The sequence below is a fragment of the Pyrgilauda ruficollis genome, unplaced genomic scaffold, assembly GCF_017590135.1.
Source record: "Pyrgilauda ruficollis isolate IOZ18807 unplaced genomic scaffold, ASM1759013v1 scaffold3, whole genome shotgun sequence".
Classification (NCBI taxonomy): Eukaryota; Metazoa; Chordata; class Aves; order Passeriformes; family Passeridae; genus Pyrgilauda; species Pyrgilauda ruficollis.
Window position 1 is genome coordinate 3,780,837 of NW_024524377.1, and position 23,722 is coordinate 3,804,558.

General features: G+C 41.5%; 1 protein-coding gene across 1 annotated transcript in view; it reads right to left on the reverse strand.

Annotated features, from left to right (window-relative positions):
- Positions 1-23,722, reverse strand: part of THSD7B (thrombospondin type 1 domain containing 7B) — a 242,827-nt gene that overhangs the window by 24,589 nt on the left and 194,516 nt on the right. Inside the window, exons 15-16 of the mRNA XM_041473183.1 lie at positions 7,779-7,912; positions 6,970-7,123 (exon numbers count right to left, since the gene is read on the reverse strand). Of these exons, the coding sequence (XP_041329117.1) occupies positions 6,970-7,123; positions 7,779-7,912 (288 nt within the window). The remainder of the gene's footprint in view (positions 1-6,969; positions 7,124-7,778; positions 7,913-23,722) is intronic.

Here is a 23,722-nt window from a genome sequence, read left to right on the forward strand (position 1 = left end):
CCTGTAATATTATTTGTTGAATTTCTCTTAACGTCAATTGAAAAGTCAATTTAGTTTTATAATTGATTTTCTGCCCTTGCTCTTTTAAGTTAACCATGTAAAAAACTGAGCCAAATATATATGGAACTGAGCAAGCAGCAGGAGGGAATGACTTGCAAAGAAAAAGATGAAAGTTGGAATTTTCAAAGGAGCAAGAGGGAGCTGAGTATCCAGCTACCCTGAAATCTCAATGGGCTTGGGTGCAGAGTTCCTGCAGGACCCTCCAAAAACCCAGGCTGAAAAAAAAAAATCTAATATTTATGGCATAGCAAAGGTTGGGGGATGGATTGGCAGACTCAATGTCATCAGGGGATGTGAACAGTGAAAGTAAAGAGGATACAGTGAAAGTAAACTGGATTGTTGCCAGTGGAGAGATGCTGAGGGTGCTAACAAGCAAAGGCAAGGGGGCATGTCTAGTCCTGATTGTGGATCTTAGAAAATACTGAGAGCAAAACCAATCACCATCAATGGCAAATCACAGGTTTAGGAGGCAGGACAGAAATGGCAGCCATCAATTTAGAGAAAAGGCAGCAAAAGAAAAAAATATTTCTTGAGTACCTAAAGAAATTACCATGGGATTAATTAAGATTTAAGCAAGATAAGGTTGAATTCTGAATATTCTCACAAATTAAGAAAATGACAAAACTAATTTGACTGCTCAAGTAATCTCACATAGAAAACAGTGAAGGTGCCACTCAGGTACATGGATCAAGTCTGGATCTGCCCAAGTTTCTAATCACAAGCATGTATGAATCTACAATTTCTGGGGTTTTAAATAAATAAACCCCACTGTGATTCAGCAATGCTTTACTGAGTATCTTCATTTACAACTCCTCTCTTCCCGCTGAGTGGATGCTACACTTCCAAAGACATTATTTTACATTCTACTGCTCTATTAGTAACTAGTGCTTTCACTGATGACAGATGAAGCTTTTTAAATTATTTTTTACATTAAGTCAGCCATTACCTTCTGTAAGGCTATTGCAACTGGTTTGTGCTCAGCATCAGCCAACATTTCCACAGTGGAAGCATAAGGAAAGGCAGGTGCCAACAACAGATGTGTTCAGGAGTGGGAGTTTGACTTGTATTTCTGACATCATCTCTTTATGCTCATGACACTTATTTTATGCCTCTGGTTATAAATCCCTTAACTGGTTTCCATAGCAGGGAGATCTTGGAATGTAACCATGGGATAGAAATGGGTGTAACAGCAAATGTCCCCTATTCTGGGAAACTGAAGCCCACTTCTGACACCACCCAGACTAGGAATAAAGATTTATGGATCAAAGAAGAACAATGGCCATAAATAACAGGAGAGGAAACAACTCCTAAGAAATGGAGGCAGCTGTGGTGCACGGAGGTACAAGGTCAGAGGCCTGGAAACCTCTATGTACCTTCAAGACCAGGTGCAAATCAGTTTGGCTGTTAAGTTTTCCAGACTATGTTGCTTGTTCAGATTCTTTGTTAATGACTGTAAGCAGTGGGGATGGTAATTCTGGCATATGCACCCCTTGGAACTGGTGACAGGAACAGAATTAATTTCTTGATGAAAATAATAATGGGGTGCCACACCAATAGCCTACAGCAGTAGGATGTCATACACAGACAGCAGGTTTCTTTATGGGTATAACTGTACTGTTCCAGCCTACTTTCTAGTACTAAATCTCACCATTCCCATTATTTTTTTCCATATCATATGAAAAAGTTAAGCTAGAGCAATGGATCTACAGGCAAGATCATATAAATCACTACAGAAACAAAATATGCTGAAGCAATGAGAGGTCCATAAAATGTTAAGGCAGGATTAAATCATAGTTTTTCTCAAAGGACCATTTAGAAATTTTAACAGCCATCTTGGCTCAATGGGGGAATTTCTGGCACTATTGACTACTGCATTTTAAAATATTTCTTTTAGCCAAAGCTATTTTTTTTTCACTATGACCACTTGTCACTATTTAAAGCTAACATAAAAAATGAGGGACAAAAACATACACAAAGGATGCACCCAGCCTTTGCTTCAGACAATCACAGAACTGACAAAGCACAGGAAGTTTGTTCTGGAAGAGAAAGGTATAAAATAAAATAAAGCTGCAAGGTTATGAAACTAAGTTCCAGTGTAAGAGCTGTTAACATATCACACATTAATATACACTATTAGACCCTCTTTGGGATGGAATTTAAGAGCTGTTCATTGATCTAGGCTTTCATATGCATCATAATTGTACAGCACAGAGGCTGTAACCCATTACAGGGCCCTTTAAGCTGTTTAATTTATCAAGCAGCTTGTATAATGCATCCTGCACTATAAATAGCTGGCTGCATTATTCTTAACTGGCTATTCATAAGCAAACATACAACCTTAAAATAAGGTAAATGCAAAGGCAGCAACCGTATTTGACTATTTTTAACAGAGCAATGAACCATTACATTGTTCATGCCAGTGTGGATGTTTTGTAACAATTTAACAAGCCATTTACAATAACACGAGCAGTCTTTTGAAATGAAAATGCATTTGCATAAATTTTCTTTTTCAGATGCATCCAGGTTCTGAAACCTTGCCTGCCTCCACAAAGAATCATTACTTAAATCACTTTAAAAAGTGATTGTTAACAAAGATTAATAAAAATAAAGCAACAAACATAAAAAATACAGCAGTTACCCACTTTTTTTGACAAAGACATACAAAAACATCCAAGTCACAGCTATGCATAAGGAGCAGTGCATGTTCTTCCAAAAAGCCTTGACCAGCATAATCCTCATGCTTGATTTGAATCCATTATCTCTTGGGCTAGCAAGAGAGCTCTGTGCAAGCCTCACTCTTCAGCACAGCCTTCACACTGCAGGTCCTTCGCCAAACTTACGTGCCAATTCCATAGAGTTTGGGGGGGGTTTCCTCTGGAGATATCCAAAAGCTGTCTGAGGACAGTTCTGAGGAACGTGCTCTGGGGAATCCTGCTTGAAAAGGAAGGACTGGATGATCTCCAGTGGTCCCTTCCAGCCTTGCCTGCTCTGAGTTCAGGTACCAGTTGTGATGGAGACTTTCGTAACCCACACAGTGACTCCCAGCATCTACAGGAGTCCACAATTTCCCTTCCAATTGGCATTTCCAAACTGTAACAACTCCAACGTGCATCGACAAGGAAAGTCACTGCCGAGCTGAGAGCTCTCTGTATCGCTGGGTGACACTTTTAATCCGGTCACTTGTGGGTATCCCACTCCCCCTGCGGATTGCAGGGAATAATAACTCAATTGTCGCAAGTCCCGAGCGCGGCACATCGCCATTGATCCATGAGGAAAACGCTCGCTGAAATGGAGACAGCTGTTCTCACTCACTACACACGCAACCTCCTATAATTAACTAATTTCAGACCTCTTGGAATTAGCTGCTAGAAATGCCAACAGCTGAGGCAAGCAAGGAGGCCACTCCAATCCACAACGGGGGCTGCGACAGCCATCCACCGACAGAGAGCTAACGAAATAGATTTGAGGTAATTATTTCAGGGACTTGTAGCACCACTCGCATATTAACTCATTTTAAGAATGCTTTGATGAATTCAATTGAAGTCAATTAATTACATTTCCAAGTCAGATGAATACAAAGTCGAGCCGCCACAGGAAGTTTGTGTTATTCCATCACTGAATATGTAACAGAGATGACAGGATTTCAGTTCCCAGACTGTTTAGCTGGGTCTTTGAGCAATCAAGTGATGATGTCTGACTGAACAGGCTATTGTCCCTGGAACAAATATGAAATCTCTTAAGCAAAATGCAAGTCAACCTAATTTCCTTGTGGGTTTATGTTGTTTTTTTCTCCTGTTGTTTTTGGCCTTTTTGTTGTTGTTTTTAACTAGCAAGCTTCAAACTGTTATTTTAAATGGCTTTAAAGCTTGATATTTAAGTCACTTGGATGTCACTTAGTGACAAAGAACAAAACATTATAAGCCAAAAAAATAGTCTTTAACCTTCCCTTCAAATAGGGAAAGCCATTTTGAATTTACTTCTCTCAATAGAAAAAGTGAGAATAACAGGGAAGATTTCATTCAGTAACTATGGATTTCTTGAATCCAGTACAGAGACAAAACCTCAAAGCAACCTTGAGGCATTGTATTTCTGACAGCTTCATTTCTGACCATTAGATGAAACATTAAAATTTACCTTTGTGTAGCAGTGTTAAATAGCACCAAAATCAAGATGCAAAATACGTAATTCAGTTGAAAAACACACATAAAAGAATTGTGGGAGCATCTGAAATTATAAAAGACCACAAAAGTATTTAAAAGCAAAAAGGAAATGCAGCCAAAAAAGGTAGAACAAATACAATGTTTTAGCAGAAAAAAAGTATTGAAGAAAATACTTTCCATTGACAAAGCAGTCGTCACTTTTATGACTCATTGATTTCAACACGATTCAAGATCATTTACCATCCTGAAAGTGGAAAATTCACATGGGAAGAATATTGCTACAAGATAAAACCAAGTAATACCCTAGAAAGTATCCAGAGTACAATGACATATTGACAAAAGGTACAACGGATAATCTAAAAGGCCTTTTTATATTCAGCTGATAAGAGTTAGTTATTCTGCTATCAGGATGAATTTATTATCAACACTGTAAAACATGAGCAGAACACCAAAGCGACTGGAAAAGAATTCTCACCTGACCAAAATCTTAGGTAAATATCTCAAATCAAAAAGCTCCTCAGGCAAAGATGAGGCTGAAATTGTAATCGTTCATTTTTTACAAACTAGAATTTGTCAAGTTTCATAAATCCTCTTTATCTCCAGCAAGCCAAACATGACCAGAGCTACAGGAAGACTTCCTGGAATGGTCTTTGGCAGCTGCCTCATGAGTGCTATGACTAAAAGAGTGCCAACTATTGTGGTATGAAATGTAAATGTGCTTGAAATAGAGCAGCCAGGATGCACAGTTTTGCTTCTTCATCGCAATACGATGTGATCTTCCAAATTTTTTGAAATTTTTGAGTCCATCGACTCGCAGCTGTCCTAAGTGACCACCTTTCCTAGTGGCTCAGGAGATGGAGGGTTCATTAATCACCCTGGTGCTGGCAGTGCCTCTCTCCAGCCACCACGATTCCCTCAATCCCTACCCCACACCCACCAAAGACACACCAGTGGCACAGCACAGTCATTCTGCACTAACAGCGAGCCCAGCAATCGCCCTGGAGATGTGGAGCATGTGCAGCCTGGGAGGGACTGTGCTGTGTGGTTCTCTCTCAAAACCCACCACAAACAGCCAGAGTAGCTGTAAAAGGGAGACAGCACTGCCGTAAACTCATCAAAGGGAGGGTTTTATCTGCCCATAAAACTTCAAGCTGTTTATTGCCTCGTATCTGGACAGAACTATGGAAACACATGCTCCATCGGCACACAGTCATCTCAGTTTCACAACAAAGCATTGCAGAACAGCTTGTGAAAACATATTGTTCAGTTAATTGCATTGGCATGCAGATGCCCTCACATTTATGAATTAACATCCACCATGGCAAAGGGATGTACAAGGAGACACAGGGACTGTGGCATGTGGCCCTGTGCCTGCCAAGAGATGTGCTGCCTGATGGAGGGCAGCTCACGAGCTCTGGGCTTCCCTTTCCTGCTTCTGTGGGCTACGGAGGCTTCGCTATTGCCAAAAAAAAAAGGAGCCTTCAGGCAAAAAGCCTGTGTCTTAAGGATATGAGGATGCTTAGAGCTTCAAGCAATCCTTCATGACCAACTAACTGCCACCAAGGCTCCTGAGAGACTCCCAACAGCCTCAGGAATCTTTGCATCAGTTCACTGTGTGTGAAAATGAAGAAAATCCAGGCCTGGAAAAGTCAGTGGGAAAGAAACAGCCCAACCACAGTGGGACCCTGAAAGGTATCCAAGCATTTGTATGGGTTGCAAGAGTGTTATACTTCATCAAAGCCATGCTGCTCAGGAGGAGGTGAACGCAGGAAATGAAACACAAGATTTTATTTGACATGTTCTTACCAAGTATATTGATACGCTACACAAAATATTATGGAAGGAAATTACCTGTGTCAGCACTAGTATAAATACCTGTCCAATAACCACTCAACTTTTGGTAATGGCCCTGTTAACACGGGGGCAATGAATATGTGTTTGTCACTTAAATACATCAAGCAAGTCTATTAAAAAACCCCTCTGAGATTAAACCTGCCACCTATTTCAACACTGATCAGGGGGAAACAATAGATCTGAAGTCATGTGGTTTGAGGCCAGAGGCTTTTCATAATACAGAATTTGCAACTTCTTTCCATCTTGCACACTTAGGAAAACACACAGCACTTTGCAGGGGCTTGAATCCCTGCATAATTCACAAAGTTTTGAGTATTTCATGACATGACAAATTGTTCAGGCACGTTGTTGTCATAGCCTTCTGCTGCTGTTGCCTCAAATCTTCCCCCAAGTATTTGAGGAGGAGGAAACACTGGACAGAAATAGTGTGTGTTGGGAGGGGAGAGCTGTCATTCCCTCAGGACTAAGACCTGTCCAGAGGAGTGTCACCCCCAGGGTTTACAAGCAGGTTGTTATGGCAGCCATGCACCACTGACAGAGGTCTCCCCCACAAACATTTCCTAAGGGATTCAGCTCTTACTGCAGCTGGAATACTTTCCCTTCACCCACTCTGCTTGTGTGGGCCCTCTCCTATAGCAGACCAAGGGGAAGGATGTGTTGAATCAACTGTCACAGTAATAACTACGTGTTTCACTAACCAACTTTCTATAGCTCTGTCTCTGTAGAGACATAAATATCTCCAGATTCAACCATGCTGGCAGGATCTATTAAGCCTGACATCCCTCAGAAAATAATTTACTTTCCTAGAAAATAACTAGGCCATGAAATAGTTTGAAGGAGAAGCGAAGATTGCTGCGTGAGGAACACAGCCAGGGACACGGGCAGGAGAGCCTACCTGCGGACACGGGCTCCACTGTCCCCAGTCAGACACTGCACACTCACTGGGACAGTACAAGGTACACTTCTGCACTGCCTCTGGGACCTCAGCCTGACTGCACAGAGTGCTGGGCACAGTCTCCACACCGTGGTCCTCAGCAGTGCTCACACACCTACACAGAAAACACACATTTTAATTAGAGAATCACAGGCACGGTGGGTATCAAGAAGTTTTCTCAACCCCATACAGGACATAGACATGACAACAGCTACAAGCAGCATGGCTGGTCAAAAAATAAAACTAATATGTTAATGCAAATGGAAATCAGCTACGTGCACAACATGCTTTTTGTTACTTCATACAGAGGGATTGTAGCTTTGATCGGCTGACAAAGGAGCAAACAGAAAGTGACAGCGAGCGAGAACAAATCTTAGTGCTCCTGCTAGTAACATCTGAACATTTGGAAATAACTCAGCATTTCCCCATGCCTGGGGAATGAATATTCAGTAATAATGAATGCCACTCTGGTGCACGCATTGCTATTACTTGGGGAAAATGTTAGCAAATCAAAATATGGAGGCTTTGCACCTCAGGGAGCTTTATGTATACATGGCATTTAGGTTGAAGAATACTAATTTAAACATCATGCCGTGTTCCTGAAAAACCAAGGCTGCATCTCTGAAATGCTTTTCCTGTAAACCATGGCACATAAACACATGTTTCTTTTCATTTGAAATACACTGGACTCAGCAACACACTCACTGTCAGATGGCCAGATATTGCAGCTCTTTTTGATCTGGAATACCTGAGCTTTTGTCTTCACGCACCTGACTTCCCTCGTTTGTATTCCTTCTCCACAGTGGAGGGAATTTTGTTCGCTGTTGATTTTGCATGGAGACCATGGTCCTACTTCCCAGGAATACTGATTGCACTCACTGTAGCATGGGACTGCCTCGTGCACCTGACAGGAGAAAGAACCAAACTCTTCAGCTGAACTGTCCAGGTTAGCATGTCTGTAGAACAAACCCACAAAAAAGCACACTGAAAAGTATCCTGGCTTACACTCCTCATGCTAAGGCTGTTGTAATGGCTTTAAGTTCATTTCTTCATTATTGACTTGCCAAGGGATTTTTAAGTATATAATGAACAGCAATATGCATGCAGCATCTTCGGAAGCAGGATAAATAAGAGCTGCTTCCTGCAGCCAGGAGAGGAACTCCATTACAGTTTCATTTGCTCTGCCTGCTCTCAGGATAATCTATCACATGTCATTCACCAAGATCGTATGTACCACATCCTTTTGTGTTTCAGCAGCTACAAACTTAAAATCAGCACTCATTTACCTTTGCTTCTAATGTATTCTTATAAGCCATTTACCATAAAAGAATGAAATTTCAGGCCTCCTACAAAGTTCATTTTTATACACAAAAATGGTAAATGCTTTTTTGCCTGCAAGTGACTTATCTCTAACATATCTCTTAATCAAACATGACAGTGTGTTCACCTGAACTATGGTATCTACGTAGGGAGAAAAATACAGCCAAAAGCTTGATAAAAGATATTCAGGTTGTTAAAAGCAGCACACTGAGACATAGCTCTTCAGCAGATTTTTAGGTTTAAATAAATGAATGCATCAACAGTTCTATTACAGTGATGAATAAAAGTTATTTATTTTGAATCTGGTTTGTCTGCAGAAGCTGATTTGAAGATACAGTATTCCTTGTTGCTTTGCATGAAGCATAATGTGCTGCCCTGGAAAAATACAATACACCTAAAATTTCTTCTTCCACATACCAAAACCTCCTCAGCCTTGCTGCTGTGTGGAACCATTTAATTCTCACCATTAGAATAATTATAAATCAATAGCCTTCCTCCCAAGTACCCCCCAAAAAGATTCAGCCACATGTTTAATAATTTACAGCTTCATTTTAAAATAGCAAATTATAACTAGACATGTTGTGGCCACAAGAATAAAGAAATCCTCTTTCTAATATTGTGGAGGTTGGAAGACAAGAAAATTGAAATACCAGTCTGAAAACAAAACTGGTGTCCCATCAGAAAATCACCTTCATTTCAAAAGGAAGGAAAACAACTTGAAAAGGAAAACTTCAGAACAGAAAATATTAGAAACTAATTTTAACTGTGGGTCTGTCTGTATGTTGTGCATAGGTGTAGCCAAAAAGGAAGAATAACAGATGATGAAAAGTGGAAAATATGTAAAGGTGAAAACACAGGAATGAGGGAAATCACAGTCTGAACTGGTGAGGGCAAAGACAATATGAACCAGTAAGAGCATCACATTTCACACAGAGGAGGGAAAAAGGAAGGGAGCAAAAGGGGCAAAGGCAGTCATACCACTAGCACCACTTTCCCTGCATATTACTAAGCACAAATTACAAACCTGGATGTGGCTTTGAGCAACCTGAACTAGAAGGTGTCCCTGCCCACGATGGGGGAGCTGCAAACGTGATGATCTTTAAGGTCCATTTGAACTGAAGCCACTCTCTGGTTCTGTGTGGACTGTGCACCAAGGCACTGGCACTTGGCCCAACTCCAGAGTGTGCAGGTGTCTGTGCATGGTACAAAGTGCACTCAGAGCTAAGCTTCCCACGCTGAGCAAGCAGCACCACAAGCACTGCTAATTAGCTGAGCAGCCAGGCTCGTTATCATTAACTGGTGTACATGGGAGCACAGAAAAGCTGCACTCACCAAGCCTGGGCTCAGCACCAGCCAGCAGGGAGCCCATGGATGTTGGGACACAGCTGAAGCCACCATCCTGCCCCACCAGCCTGTCACCTCCACAGACTGCTGCAGCCACATCCCTGCACATGCCAGGGACAACAGCAATCCCTCTTCAGGCACTGCAAAGCCTTTGTGCTCCCCACAGACATCCATCCAGGAGATGGATGTAGAGTCAGGGAGTATTTATTAGTTTCCCTGCTCCACAGAGGGAAGGAAAAACTACAGCCTGCCTATGTTGCCTGATAAAACACCCTGTCATCCACAGGAGACGATTAGTGAGGGAAACAGGTGCTTGAGGCATGATCAGTTTTTTCCTCATCATAGAGGGAACGAGGAAAGAGCCAAACTTACACAAAACTGGCTGCCAGGGGCCAGCCCAGTGAGAAGGTGCCTCACAGGACAGTGTCAAGGATGGTAAAATTAATAAATAAGTTCTATTAAGAGCTGGGTGGCCTGTTCTTGTTATTTAGACTTCCAGAGAAGAGGCTGAGGTTGGGAGTAGGCAGGAGGTGCTGCCTCCCTCCCTCCCAGCCTCCACAGGCACAGCAGGGCAGCCAGGGCAGTCCAGCACAAACAGCAGTTTTGGGGACTTAAGATTCTTTTCCTTGCTCTATTAAATAATCCTTCCTCAGGGTTAGAGGATACCACTGTGAATCCTGCAGGTTCTCAGCACTGCCAGCCTCTCAGCACTCGCCCTGCTGCCTGAAGCCAGGGTGAGGCCAAGAGCTTGGGAATCCCATCTCACCATCTCAGTGACCTCTGATTGCTCCACCTTAACATCTGTTAAACCTCAGAGCTCTCCTAACCAGCAAAGCCCACCTGTGGACAGCAGCAAAGGCTTAACATCAGGCATTTACCATAAATGTGTTTTAGTGGTCAAGACCTCCTGTGGCATGTACGTGCTGTAGTAACTGTGTAGGAAAACCAGACAGAATGGGGCAGGCATGGGATGGCACGTTAACTAAAATCAATCCGAGGAATCCTGTGAGCCAAAACAGAAATCCCACAGGCACTGACACAAATACACACAATGTGAAGTGATACTTCAAATGTGCTCTTTAAAGAGCAGGCAGGATCACAATAACAAAGCCATTAATAGAGCACTTCTAGCCTGCTGTCTGATTGTGTCAAACCTGTTCGATTACATGTGAAGTGCCATCAGCTCTCTTCCTCCTACAACAGACAGACAGACAGACACAGACAGACATCCCACTTTGTGCTGGAGGAGGGAGGGGACACAGCACTGGCTGCTTGTCCCTGGGGTACCTCAGATCCCCAGTGATCTGCTGCTGACCTTGCTGACTTCCCCTTTGGTCAGGATCCCCAGCCTACACTCACCACCGAAAACATGAATTATAACTGTCGCAAACAACCTGTTTTCCTAAGTTATTGTGCTGACACCACAGCACATTGTTGCTGTGAACAAGCTCTCCCCTCTGCCCTGTGTCAGTACTGAGCAATGCCATCTCTGGCAGCACCTCTGGGACAGTGGGGAGATGTAAATAACCACCTGCGCCACCAGGAGGGACAGATTTCTTCAGAACAAGTTACAACAGGCACCCGTGGATGCCATTAAGCTCTTAAGTGGGAGTCTCAAGGAGATGCAAGATTTCCACGGGTGGAACTCTGTGGGAATGAGTTCAGGAAGCTGTGAATACAATTTGTAACTCCATCTTTGCATTTAAAAACCACAGTGATGTGGCATGTGGTTCTTTCCTCCACAGGAGAATGCTTTCCTCCCATTTTCTCTCCTGGCTTGCCATAATTTGTTTTCAATCACCTCCAATTCCTCCTTTTTCTTTTTTAATTTGGAAAAAACCTAGCAAACTTTACAGCCTTCCATTTCTGTTTTTGCAAGGAGCTGTGCTACTTAAGGAGGTCAAACAGACGTGCTCTTGATTTTTCATTTCCAAAGGGTTTTGACTAAGCATTGCTGTTCTGTGGGTCCCACAAAACAGAGAACCCTATGTTCACTTCTCACCTCCTGGGTGCACGGGAACACCCCTGCCCCGACCCTGAACGGAGGCTGGGATGGGATGTGGTGTCCTCACTCCTCACCAAACGGAGAACACAAAGCATCCAACCCTGGAGGGGGTTGGGATGTGCTCCCATGGATCCCTGGCTATTACAGAGTGCATCCAACCTTCAAATTACACATGGTCTGCGTCTCCTGGCCCCCAACCAGTTTGCCATCCACTAACTCTGCTGCAGATACAAAAGTCCTTTGTAAAGCTGTGACACTTCTCTTCCCAAGCACAAAGACAACAGTTCCTTTGAAAATAATCTGCTTAATGCTCACCCTTCCCCAAGCTTACGCAAACCTGCTACGACAGAGCATTTACAAGCCCCTTCACACTGAGCCCATGTATGGAACTGTAGTGCCACAATCCATGTCCTGAAGGACAAAAGTGAAATTTAATCCATGCAATAGGTACAGGAACCCATTGTTCTGCATGGAGGGAGAAAGATGCTGGAAGCTGCAGACACTTGACCTGTAAGGAGTTGCAGAGATCAGCACCCAGGGCGACCAGCCTGGCTTCATCCCTTACTGCCTCCAGAAATAAACACGGTCTTCTGGCATTTTAGCAAATTAACTGCTTTCCTCTATTTTTAGTCATATGCTGGGTTTTAGGCTCAATGAAGGGCTGAAACAATGCCCATCTGAAGCCAAGGGGAGTTTTGCTGCTGCCTTTCACAGGCTCACTGTATCCCTCTTTGTAGTCGGAATTAACCCAGAACACTGCTTTAACACCTGAGCCCCAAATTCAAGTTGATTGGCACAGGTCTCAATAAATTAAAGGAAAGAAGGACAAAAGCTACTTTTTAAGAGACAGACTGCTAAAGCGTACCCTAATAAAAGAACCCAACTCCCATTCACTCAAATGCAAATCCTGAACCCTTGCTAAAGCGTTATTGATGTGGACAGTTACTTCAACAAGATATGCAGGTATTAATCTATTTATTTTTTTTTAATAGCTGACACTTGCATTTTAACGAAAAATCCAAATATCTAACCACCCAAGAGCTCTGGTGTGATTTATATTGTTCTCTAACTTATTTAAATGTAGACTTGCGAAGGACTTATAGAAACAAATGCAATTGCTCAACTGATGTTATTCATTAAAAGAAATTCATGCCTATACTTCAGGTAGCCTGTCTGATGAGCATCTGCAGAATAAACTAGAATGAGGTTCAACGCTTCTGAAAATCATAGTGACTTCATATTTCAGTGAGCATCAAGATTTATTGTCCCTCAAGGTAAATATTGACTCTGGTTTTCCCTCAGTCGATATTTTAGCTTTCATGACAGTAAATCTTGGTGTTCACTCCAACTAAGTCAATATCTGCTTATTATATTAGAACAACCAAACTGATCACTGTAGCAGTTGCCCGAGACCCTGAGGACTACCTCTGTGCTATTCATTTCTAATACAAATGGGCTAAATTCATTGCTAACATAAGTCCATTTCACATGGCTGCCCTTACATGAAGGTTACATTAGACCTAATACATTGAAACAGTCAGAACCAAAGAACTAACAACCCATTTTCAAACTATGGAGACCACCATGAGTAACAGTAAAGGTAGAGAAGATATCATATAGCAAAGAGAGCTGACTTGCTCTGGCTTGCAAAGACACTTGCTGGTAAGGGCTAAAACCACTCCTACTGACACTGGACAGCAATTTGCCCACTTCTAACACTTTTTGCATAATCACTTGTATGTTCTCTGGATATCCAGGCTGCAACAGGAGGCAGCACTGGGATGTTCTCCTCTTAGAGCTTATGGCCACCAGCTGGTGACATGTGGGACACAGCCAGCACTTGTCCATCAAACAGCCTGACACAAATGGATCCACAGTATGGTGGAAATACATCTGAAAATGTGTCCATTCATTGTAATAATCCACAAATTTGACTTCTATGTTGACTCCATCTCGTTCATCCAAATCTTTTCTTTGGTTGAAAGATGTCCATATATTAACTGAATTACTTTATAATGTTCCAATAGTGCTTTCACATTATGTTTAATAGCAACCAGATAATTTCTAACAATGATTTTCTTTTATTTAGTTCTTTAAAACTGAATTAAAAATTGAGTACTTGCTTTGTTAATTACTTAACTGTGTGTTTGATTTGGCAGATCTAAGCACGCACTTAAAAGCTTTACTGAATTAACTGCATATCTGAAGGACCAGCATTTGCACATTAACAAACACTACATCACAGAAATTATCTCATTAAAATTTCAACATTAAATAGCTCTCTTTAAAATAAAATTGATTTTATTTCATGCTAGTTTATATATTGATCACGATTGCCAGAAATATGCTAACCACTCACCAGTATTAAACCTGGTTGAACAGTTAATTTTCAAGCAAATAAGATTTTGCAAAGCAGCAGCTTCACTGATGAATATTTGTCTTTAGGTATTTGGATACTGCAGCAAATAGCCACCAAAACTTAAAAAAAAATTGCTCAAAATTACTTAGAGCATGAAAGTTTGAACAGATCTGTGGTAAGATTTCTAAACTATCAGAATTCCTGAATTTTTTATGCCTCTAGCAGATCCTTGCACAAATACTTGTGAAACAAATTCAGCAGTTTTAGTTTTTATTTACACCCAAATCAAAGGAGTTTATGTTTCTTACCTCCTTTGTGGTGGGGAGAAAAGAAAATCAATTAGAGCTCTGCTAAGGTTCTGAAAAGCCTTCACTGGTGTTGAACCAAAAAACCCCTGAAACTATCTAAAACTTCGTATCCAGCAAAAGGATGGGATCTGTTTTATTCTAAGTTCAGAGCCAGGGCAGCAATTACAACAGCACAGACACAGAGTTGCTCCAGCTCCCAGGATCTGCCCTGTGGGCAGAATGGAAGCCCCTGCACAAACAGACCCCTCACCCTTACTCCACTACTTCAAAAACTGCTGAAAAATTATTCTCTCTGAAAAGAGTGAAAACGCTTATCAAGCCTCTGAAGTTTCCCCTGCTCTTGATTATCTATTTATAGCCCAATCCTCAAAACTGCTCAACTTTAATCCTAATTTACACATGAGACAACTGAGGATGAAGAGTTGAGTGATTTACTAGAGGGTGGCAAGGAAGCCCTCGGGGAGTGGGGGACTCAGTCTGGAAATGCCCAGTTTCTTGCACTAACTGGATGATATCTCAGCTTCAAATCAGATCCTGGAAAGTTCAGATAAAGACATTTCAGGATGAAGCCATCAAAAAAAGCAGCACTGTAAAATTCTGGCTGCAAAATGAGGAAAAGAGGAGAAATTAGGAAAGCAGCAGAGTATTCTTGCTATAAAGACATCTGGACACTCCATTTTCCTTCACCATGGCCTTTAGATGCTTTTACTTCATCTATTTTTTTACTGGACTTTACAAAATGCTCCTAGTAAATCCCTTATTTTCTTCTAATGGATAATTAAATATTCCAAGTCAGACACTGATTTATTTCAAATTCTTAAGTGCAATGAGTGGAAAATGCCTTGTTTAGAAAGTTAATTGAGGCAAGCTCTGTCGAACCCCAGCCATTACACCTCACTCTGACAGAACTACCATGTTGCTCAGCAAGGTTTATTAATTCATATTTACAAGTAGTAAGTGGTTTTATTTGCTGTGAGATTGGTGCAGGCACTAGAAACACCAAGTGGTAAAGGGTAAAGCATGAGTGCTCTTTCTCAGAGATTAAAATACCAAGCTGGCATCATTCAACATGAGTAAATCAGGAAAAAACGTGCAGCTCCTGGCCCCAAACCTGCCTGTCTGGTTTTACTCATGGTTTTTCTGTCAGTACAACCTCAGAGGAGCAGGACATAGCACAAAGTATAACCTTGCACATATTGAATATTTATTTCTACCTGAAATACTCAGGCAAGACAATTTAGTCTCAGAGTTTTCCAAAACAACTGAGGCGTTGAAGTGGGAATGTGGGCTTATGAGAATACAGTCACAAAGGGCCAGTTCCTGTGCCTCTGCTTTTTATTTTACATTTTAATTATGTTTCATTCCTACCAAGAAAATACTAAATCCAGATAAGATACTAACAAATGCCATCTTACAAAGTTGTCAAATACAGGGGTTTAAGACAAGGCAGAAACTCATTAGTGAGAGTTTCAGTGCATTTTTGCAGATTTCAGAAGTTGTAGGTGCTGCTGCCTCCCTGTCACAAAGCCAGACAAGCAGAGAAAATTTAAGTAGATAGAAATAAATCAATATCCCTTGTTTCTGAAACAGCACATTTTGCTGCAGCTGAAGTTTCAGGGGTAACAAACAAATGTGGCACCTCTCTGGATGAATCTGTAATGTTATAATAATGTTGGGTCCAGTTTTAAAGAGAGGAAGAGAAAAAAAAAACCTGATTGATGAAGAAAACATTGAAGCCCTTTTTTACTAGATGAGAACAACAAGATGAAGACAGATTGCAACACCAACCTGAGCCTTTGTAGATGTCCATGTTAGCAGGGCATGACAAGCATAAAGGAAAGAAAATTATATATGCATTAGTTTGGCTGCTGCATGATAATATTGCAAAAAAAAAAAAAAAGGGAAAAAAAGGCAGAAAATCTGCTTAAAATAAAATTGCCACAATCTAATGTTGCATTCAATGCTTTGATTACCCCATCTTTAGGAAAAAAAAAAACCACCTCAAGCAGAAATCAAGCATTTCTTTGTGAGTGAATGAAAAGCACTACTATGCCGAAGAATAAAGCAGAGTTCATTCAGCTCCATCCAGCAATCCTCAGGAGCTCATCACTGTGTCTCACAATCAAAGTTTAGGGTAATAAAAAAATTTTTTTTGAAAATCTAAGAAAATCTATGAATTTGAAATCTGGTGAGACACCCCACAATTATGGACTATCAGTCATAAGAGACCAGAAAGGCTTTCAGGTATTTAGATATTAATTGGGTGGCTCTGTCATTAGTGAAACCTGCAGCTGCCATGTCCCTCTCCTCTCCTCTGACTGAAACACCCAAGAAGGCCCCACAGAGGAGTGGCAGGAGCCACCCCAGCCTGGGGCCACGGGGCTCTGGAGCCTGTCACCGCCACCAGCCACTGCTCCCAGAGCAAATCACTGCTCCAGCAGGTCAGAAACCTGCCCCGGCGGGATGTGAGCAAGTAATTACTCGATCCAGAAGCCAAGTCATCTGTCACATGAAATGAAATAAACACCCTCACTAAACACAAACAGTCCCACAGAAGCACTTTCTTTGTAGGCATCTGGACAATAGGCAATTGAAAGGAAAGACCATCAGAGCTTCCTGCTAAGTTAAAAATGATGCCTTGGAGACAAAGCTCAGCCCCAGCATTTCTTTCAGGAGATTTTAAATCATTTCAGGGTCTAAGAGCTTCAAATTGATATTCTATCAGTTTATTTTCACGTCTTAAGCAAGAATGAATTAACACAACAAGAGCAGTCACATCTGTCCTTACCGCAGTATGATCTTGAACTGACAATTTTTTCCACATGAGATTTAAAACCAGTTAACTGACAAGAACAATTTGATTGATAGCACTATAGATGAGAGATAGAAGAGGCTGGGCAGTGTCAGGCAGTTGAAAGTTACGTTTTTTGAAACACTCTTCTATGAGGCTACACCAAAGGCTGGAAGAAGGAGCAAGCTGCTCCTGAGGCTTCCCGCAGTCACAGTAAGAAACAGTCCAGTTTATGCTCCTGCAAAAGCAGGAACAGAAATGCAAACCAGCCCATAACCTGATTGTTTCGTCAGGATGAGACTGTGGCTCTCCCCCAGCCCACTCAGCAGCAGGTCTCATTCCTCCTCAGCAGCAGCCAGGCAGGAACGGATGCTCGCAGGGAGAGCGGGACAGGCGCTGATGGATGAGTGATAGATCCCATTGCTTCAGAGCTCAGAGAGATCACCCACAGCCTGATTAGTAACTGGAGCTGGAAAAATTTTCCTAGAAGAGCAAGATAATGCAGAAGGAAGGGGATGTGACAGCCTGTTGCACAGCCTGTTTGTGGGAGCTGTCTTACTGCCAGACGTTAGTGCTGCGTTTAGACGCGGCAATAACTCCAGTGATTTTCTCCCTGTAATTACAGGTGAGGCAAAGGCAGGTCCCCCAGCAGTGCTGCACAGAGCCCAGCCTTGGGACCAGGCACACAATTCCACAGATGTGAAGGTAGCTAAAGACACACCACTGCACACTTTAAAATCCTGCAATTGTTACAATCTCACAGTTTTTATTTCTATTTCTTGCAGGTGGATCCAGACAGAAAAGATTTAGGTACAGAAGAGCTGAGTTATCTTCCCCAAATGCATATGTTCAAGGAAAGTGATGTGCTACAGAGAGAAACCATGCTTCTACCTGAAAGAACATCCATATTTAATAAACTAAAGGCTCCCTTGAGCCAGAAGTTAAATTCTACCCAAACTACTTCAAACATCAGAGTGCACATACACTGTCCCCAAGCCAAAAGATAAGAGGGAATTGCTTGTGAGCCACTACCTTGTGGGGTAGCTGACATCTTCTCTGCTTCCATCCCTTCCTTTCTTCTCTGTTTCCATTCCCTTCTTTCAGGGCAGAGAATATCTATTTTCAGATTCCTACATTTCTATCACTGACCTGTAGTTTGAGGTTAAATGCTTTACATGGACCTGCTCAAACCAATGCAAAACTTCTACTGAATTCCACTGGGATGTGCTGTAGCAAGCAAGAAACATCTGAACATTTATAGGTGCTCCACTAAAATTTAGGGGGAAAAAAAGTATTGATTGTGGTGAATTTTTGCTGCAGTATGTATTTATTTAAAATGGACATCAATACTGCCTATATATTGCTGATTAATGAGAAGCTATAAAAAAATAAATAGATGGGTTTTTGAATAAATCTGACAAGGAATACATCCCTAGGGATGTGCAGGGGGGGCGGACTAGACAATATTTAAGGTCCCTTACAACCCAAACCATTCCATGATTCTGTGAGAGAACAACAGAATAATTTTTCATGCACATGTGCCCAAGCTCTGCAAACACCAGCATCTAGCACATAGCTATACTTTCTTGGTTTTAAGGAATTGATCTGACTGCAGGAGCCCTACCAGAACACTGAACTCCTGATTTGTTCATGTACCAGAGGGTCCTGTACCCTATAATAAGCACCACCACTGCACCAAGTTCTGTTCTGTACCACCATTCAGGATGGGGATGTCAGGGCACGAGTGATTCAGCAGTTCTCACACCTCTGCCATTCCCTGGAGCATCACCTTCATGCATCCATGACTCTGGAAATAATGGAGTGAAAAAGGTTGTTTCCCAAAACAGTAAGTAAAAGGAGAAAATAGAAAGCAAATGCATATGGAGACTACACAACCCAGCTGTGCTTTGCAGTATGTTGTACACATGAACCACTCCACCCGAAACCTTTTAGAGAATTAAATAATGCAACACAGCAAATAGCATGTGATATAAATTAGAGGATGCAGTAATTTAAAGATCATGCAAATGGTCTAAAAGAAAGTAAGGAAAATTAACAAAGCAAAAACAGCCCACTGCAGATGAGAAAGTAAGGAAAATTAACAAATCAGAAACAAGAAACTGATGTTGAATAGCAGATCTGAAAGGAACTGAAGAGTCAAAGAAATAAAGGGAAACACCATAACCTATCAGAGGAGCCACACAGAGAAAGCCCAACACTAAAAAAAAAAAAAAAAAGTCAATTTACAATAGAGGGAATGGCAGAAAATGGAAGATCAACAGGGTGAAGACAAAGAAAGGTGAGATAAACTTTTTATGATAGGGACTGACTCAGAAAGTTTGGCCAACAAGGAGGGCAAACTGGAAGAGACACTTGAAATAACTCCTGTGTCAATGGGGTTATTTAGGAATGACAGGGACAAGATGCCCAGCATCTTCAGAAGATGCAATGCAAGAGAGCTGGAGGAAGAAATGAGGAAAACAGTGTATTGCACAGCAGTCATAAAAACCTTTATTCTTCAGAAAATATTTTTCTACAGACATCATCTATAAGCCGCAGAAAATAACAAGGAGATGAGTAGCAGGCAGCATGGGTTTGTCAAGAACAAACTGTGTGAAATCATTCTAATGTTCCTCAGTAACAGGATAAGAGATGCTGCGGATAGGGATGAAATGGCAGGTATTATGTCGACCTTAGTAAGCCTTTCACAAACCTTCAGGCTAAGGAAATATGGTTTGGATTAATCTAACACTCTGCAGTACAATGCTGGAAAATCACATTCAGAATAGTAAAGTGTAAAACTGGCAAGAAACCACACACATGGCTCTGCAGAGCTTTATGTTCTGTATCCAGTCATATTCCTTCTTTTCATTAATGTAGGGCTGATGGACTGAAAATTATTCTTACTGACTGTGGATGCTGCCAAGGTGAGAGGGACAGCGAGGCAACTGGAGGACAGGAGCAGAATTCAAGATGTACTTTATGAATTGGTGACATGGAATGAAAAAATATGTTGAAAGAGAAGTAAAGAACTACAGTGACCAGAGAGTGACCAGACAAGAGCGAGAACACAGGATGAGAAACAAACAGCCCCTCAGTGGTACCACTGTCCTGGATCCAGAAATTGCAGAGAACCATAAAGAGAATGTGATCCAATAGTATAGTAAAATGATGAGACAAATGCAGAGTTTGTAAAACACTGAGGTACCACTTCAGCTGTGGCACAGATTCAGCTCAGGAAGAACAGCCAGGCTTAGGGATCCAAGGTGATGAGAAATCTGAAGGATCTGAACCAGCTGGGGAATGACTGATGGCAGTAACACTATAAAGACCAGAATCAAATTGCCAAGGTGAGCAGAGGCATTTCCTCTGCTGCTTTACAGGCAAACATTTAAAACACCAATATAATTAGTTACCATCTACATGATGGCAGGTCTGTCAACAAAGCATGGTATCACTGTCAGATAAAATAGCAATGCTTAGCCATAAAAAGAAATAACTCTGCTGTATCACACCAGATGCAGAGTAGCAAAAAGACACCTGAGAGAGCTTTAAAGAGATCTTCCAGCAGCTTGAAACCATCTATCTGCAGCATCACTGAGCTCTATGCTGGCTTATTCACTGCTGCCTTGAATAAATCACAGATTGCCAGACTCTGTTTTGGAAACCTGGGGCTGTCTTAAACCTCATAGAGGAATAGGGGGGAGGAAGTGCCATTATATTAAATATTAACAACACGGTTGTTGTAATACTGCCTACAGTCCTAGCTCCTCATTGTAAAAGCATTGATAATGACAGAGCAGTTAAAGGAAACACAGGAAAATATTCAACATCTGGAACACTTGCCTAAAAGTAGGAAAATTAAGGAACCTACTTTGGTTCAGATGATAGGTGGGAAACAGGAGATTCAATTAATTTTGAGAATATACAGAGAGAATTCCTCTTAGAAGACCTCTTTTTTAAGCTAGCAGGTAAAGATGTATGTTCCCAAGGCTGAGAGCTTCAGTTAGACAAATTCAAAATTATACACAAAGAGGGAACTTCTTAAGTATGAAGGAAATTAATTACTGGATCAGTTTATCCAGGGTTATGCCTCCTCTAGCCAAAGAGTGTGCCTTTCTACAAACCTCCCCAGCTAGGCAGTGATGTGACTGCAGACAAGGAGCTTATCCTGTACAAGGGGTCAAAGCAGACCCTCACCATCATCATGTACCTCTGGTCTTAGGATCTCTGAATGAGGAATTCCATAGAAGACTTCTAAAACATGTATTAGTCACCCAGTGAGCACCATGTTTATTAAGCCACACTACATACTTTAAATACAAATTGCACATTGAAGATGAGGGGATTCTTGCATGGATTTCACATATATTTCAATATATTTCTCATATATTTTGAGAGGCTCTCAAAAAACCATTGTTCTACATTATAGATCAGAGGCACACTGGAGTTCAGCCAGTTCATGTATCAGCCCATAAATGTGGATCCCCCAAAGAAGACAATATTTTATTTACTGCATCAGCTCTAGCTACTAAATTTTAAGCAAGACAGGAGCTGGAATTCAGAAGGAGAATGCAGTTCTTAACTAAGTCATAACGGCATCAATGCCATCAAGTTGGAGCAGGAAAACAAAAAAAGTAATTATTTAAATAAAGGAAACACTTTCTTGCCTGCATTTATTCATCAGTGAATTCTGCCATTTCTCAACTGTAACTCTGGGGTAGGTAAAATAGATGGCATACTTGGAAATGCAAATTGGAGTCTCCTGTCTCTGGATAGAGGATTCCAGATCTCTGTTTTGTTTCTGAGACAGCTGCTCCTGCTGGCTTTTATTACTAAGACCCCTTACTTTGCAGTGCACCTCTGACCTTCCCACAGGTCAGTGCGCAGTACCTGCCACATGGACAAATATATGCATGTATGCATGGATATCACTGGGAATAAACAGGAGCTGATTGACAGGAAAGTGAGAAGAAAGAGAGAGAACAACTTGCAAAGAAGGGCAAATATTCACTGTGCAGAAGTGCATTTCAGGGGAAGCAAGAAAAAGGAGAAATATGGTAACAAGGAATACCGGCAGTGACACTGTGAAGGATGAAGGCAAAGAAAAGACAAAGGAAAACACTAAAGGAAGAGGCTCACTGTGTTTTACAAAGGCTTGACAAAATATAACACAAAGCAAAATACGTCTGAGGCAGGACAGAGGCGCATGGAGAAGCAATGATAAAGTTATTTGCAACAGGGAATACATGGAACTCTGCTGGGCTAGACTTGGGTCATCTCTTTGTGGTTTGGCAGGTCCTGTAACAGCTTCTGATCACGTGAGACACATGCAATAAACAGAAAAGTTGGAAAAGCAGCAACACTTAAAAGGCTAATGCCTGTATATTTACTGACAGCTTGATAGTGACCTCAGTGCCATCATTTGCTCCACTGGCAACACGTGTGTGGTTATTTTCACCTTATTTCACAAAGCCAGCTTTGGAAATCTTTGTTTTCAGCAAGCAGCGCAGGTGTAAGAACCAAGCTCCATTCAGTTTGTACCAAAGCCTCTCCCACAGTGGCAGCTGCACACCAGTGTCTGTCCAGACACACAGATTTCAGCAAATCACAGAATCAAAGAATACGAGGTTGGATGGGACCTCAGGGATCATCTGGTCCAACTTTTCATGGGAAAAGCACAGTCCAGGCAAGGTAGCTCAGCACTCTGCCCAGCATCATAAAAGTTCCAACACTGGGGAAACCACCACCTCTCCGGGGAGATTATTCCAATGCATTATTCTCACTGTGAAAAAATGTCCTTGTGTCCAGCTGGAAGGAGTAACCTTTTTTCATACCTATTGCCTTTTGCACATGACTCCTTGCCAAAAGGGAGCCACCACTTTCTTTGTAGCCACCCTTTAAATAATGAGACATGGAACAAGCCACATTTCACTGCCTTTTTTTTTAGACTTAGACACAAACGCTCCACAGCAAGGAAAGCAACTGCTCACTCAAACAACCATTTAAAAATACTTGAGCATGGCAGTAAATTCCTCTCAGTGTTTACTACAGGGACATCAGACAGTTTCCAAATTACATTTTTAATTGCCAAATGTTGGCAAGTCTAGGCTATGAAGGACCAGCATAGAGCACATTGCTTCAGATGGGTATAGAGAAATATAGCCTGCTAGAGATCACTGAAAAATCCACTGCATTTGGAATAAATAATAGTTTAGGTTTGATTTTTGGTTGTTTTGGGGGTTTTTTTTCAGATTACATAATCGAAAAATTGAGCTGTCTTCTGTTACCTTCTATTATAACAACAAAAACTATCAGAGAAGGAAAAGCACCAAACAAATTCCTTCTTTTGCATCATCAAAATGAAAAAAGAAGTAATCAACTTTTATTTGTGCTCATGCATGTTTAGACATGAAAATATTTTTCTTAATAAAAACAGAAGACATTGCAATTTTTCCCTTCTAAACACAGTGGAAGGTGCTTCTCAAGGACAGTGCCTGACTTTCTAACTCAGGCGACTGCTGGACACCAACAAAAACCATATTTCTCACTGTGATGGTCAACAAAACAGGATATTCAAAATAAAC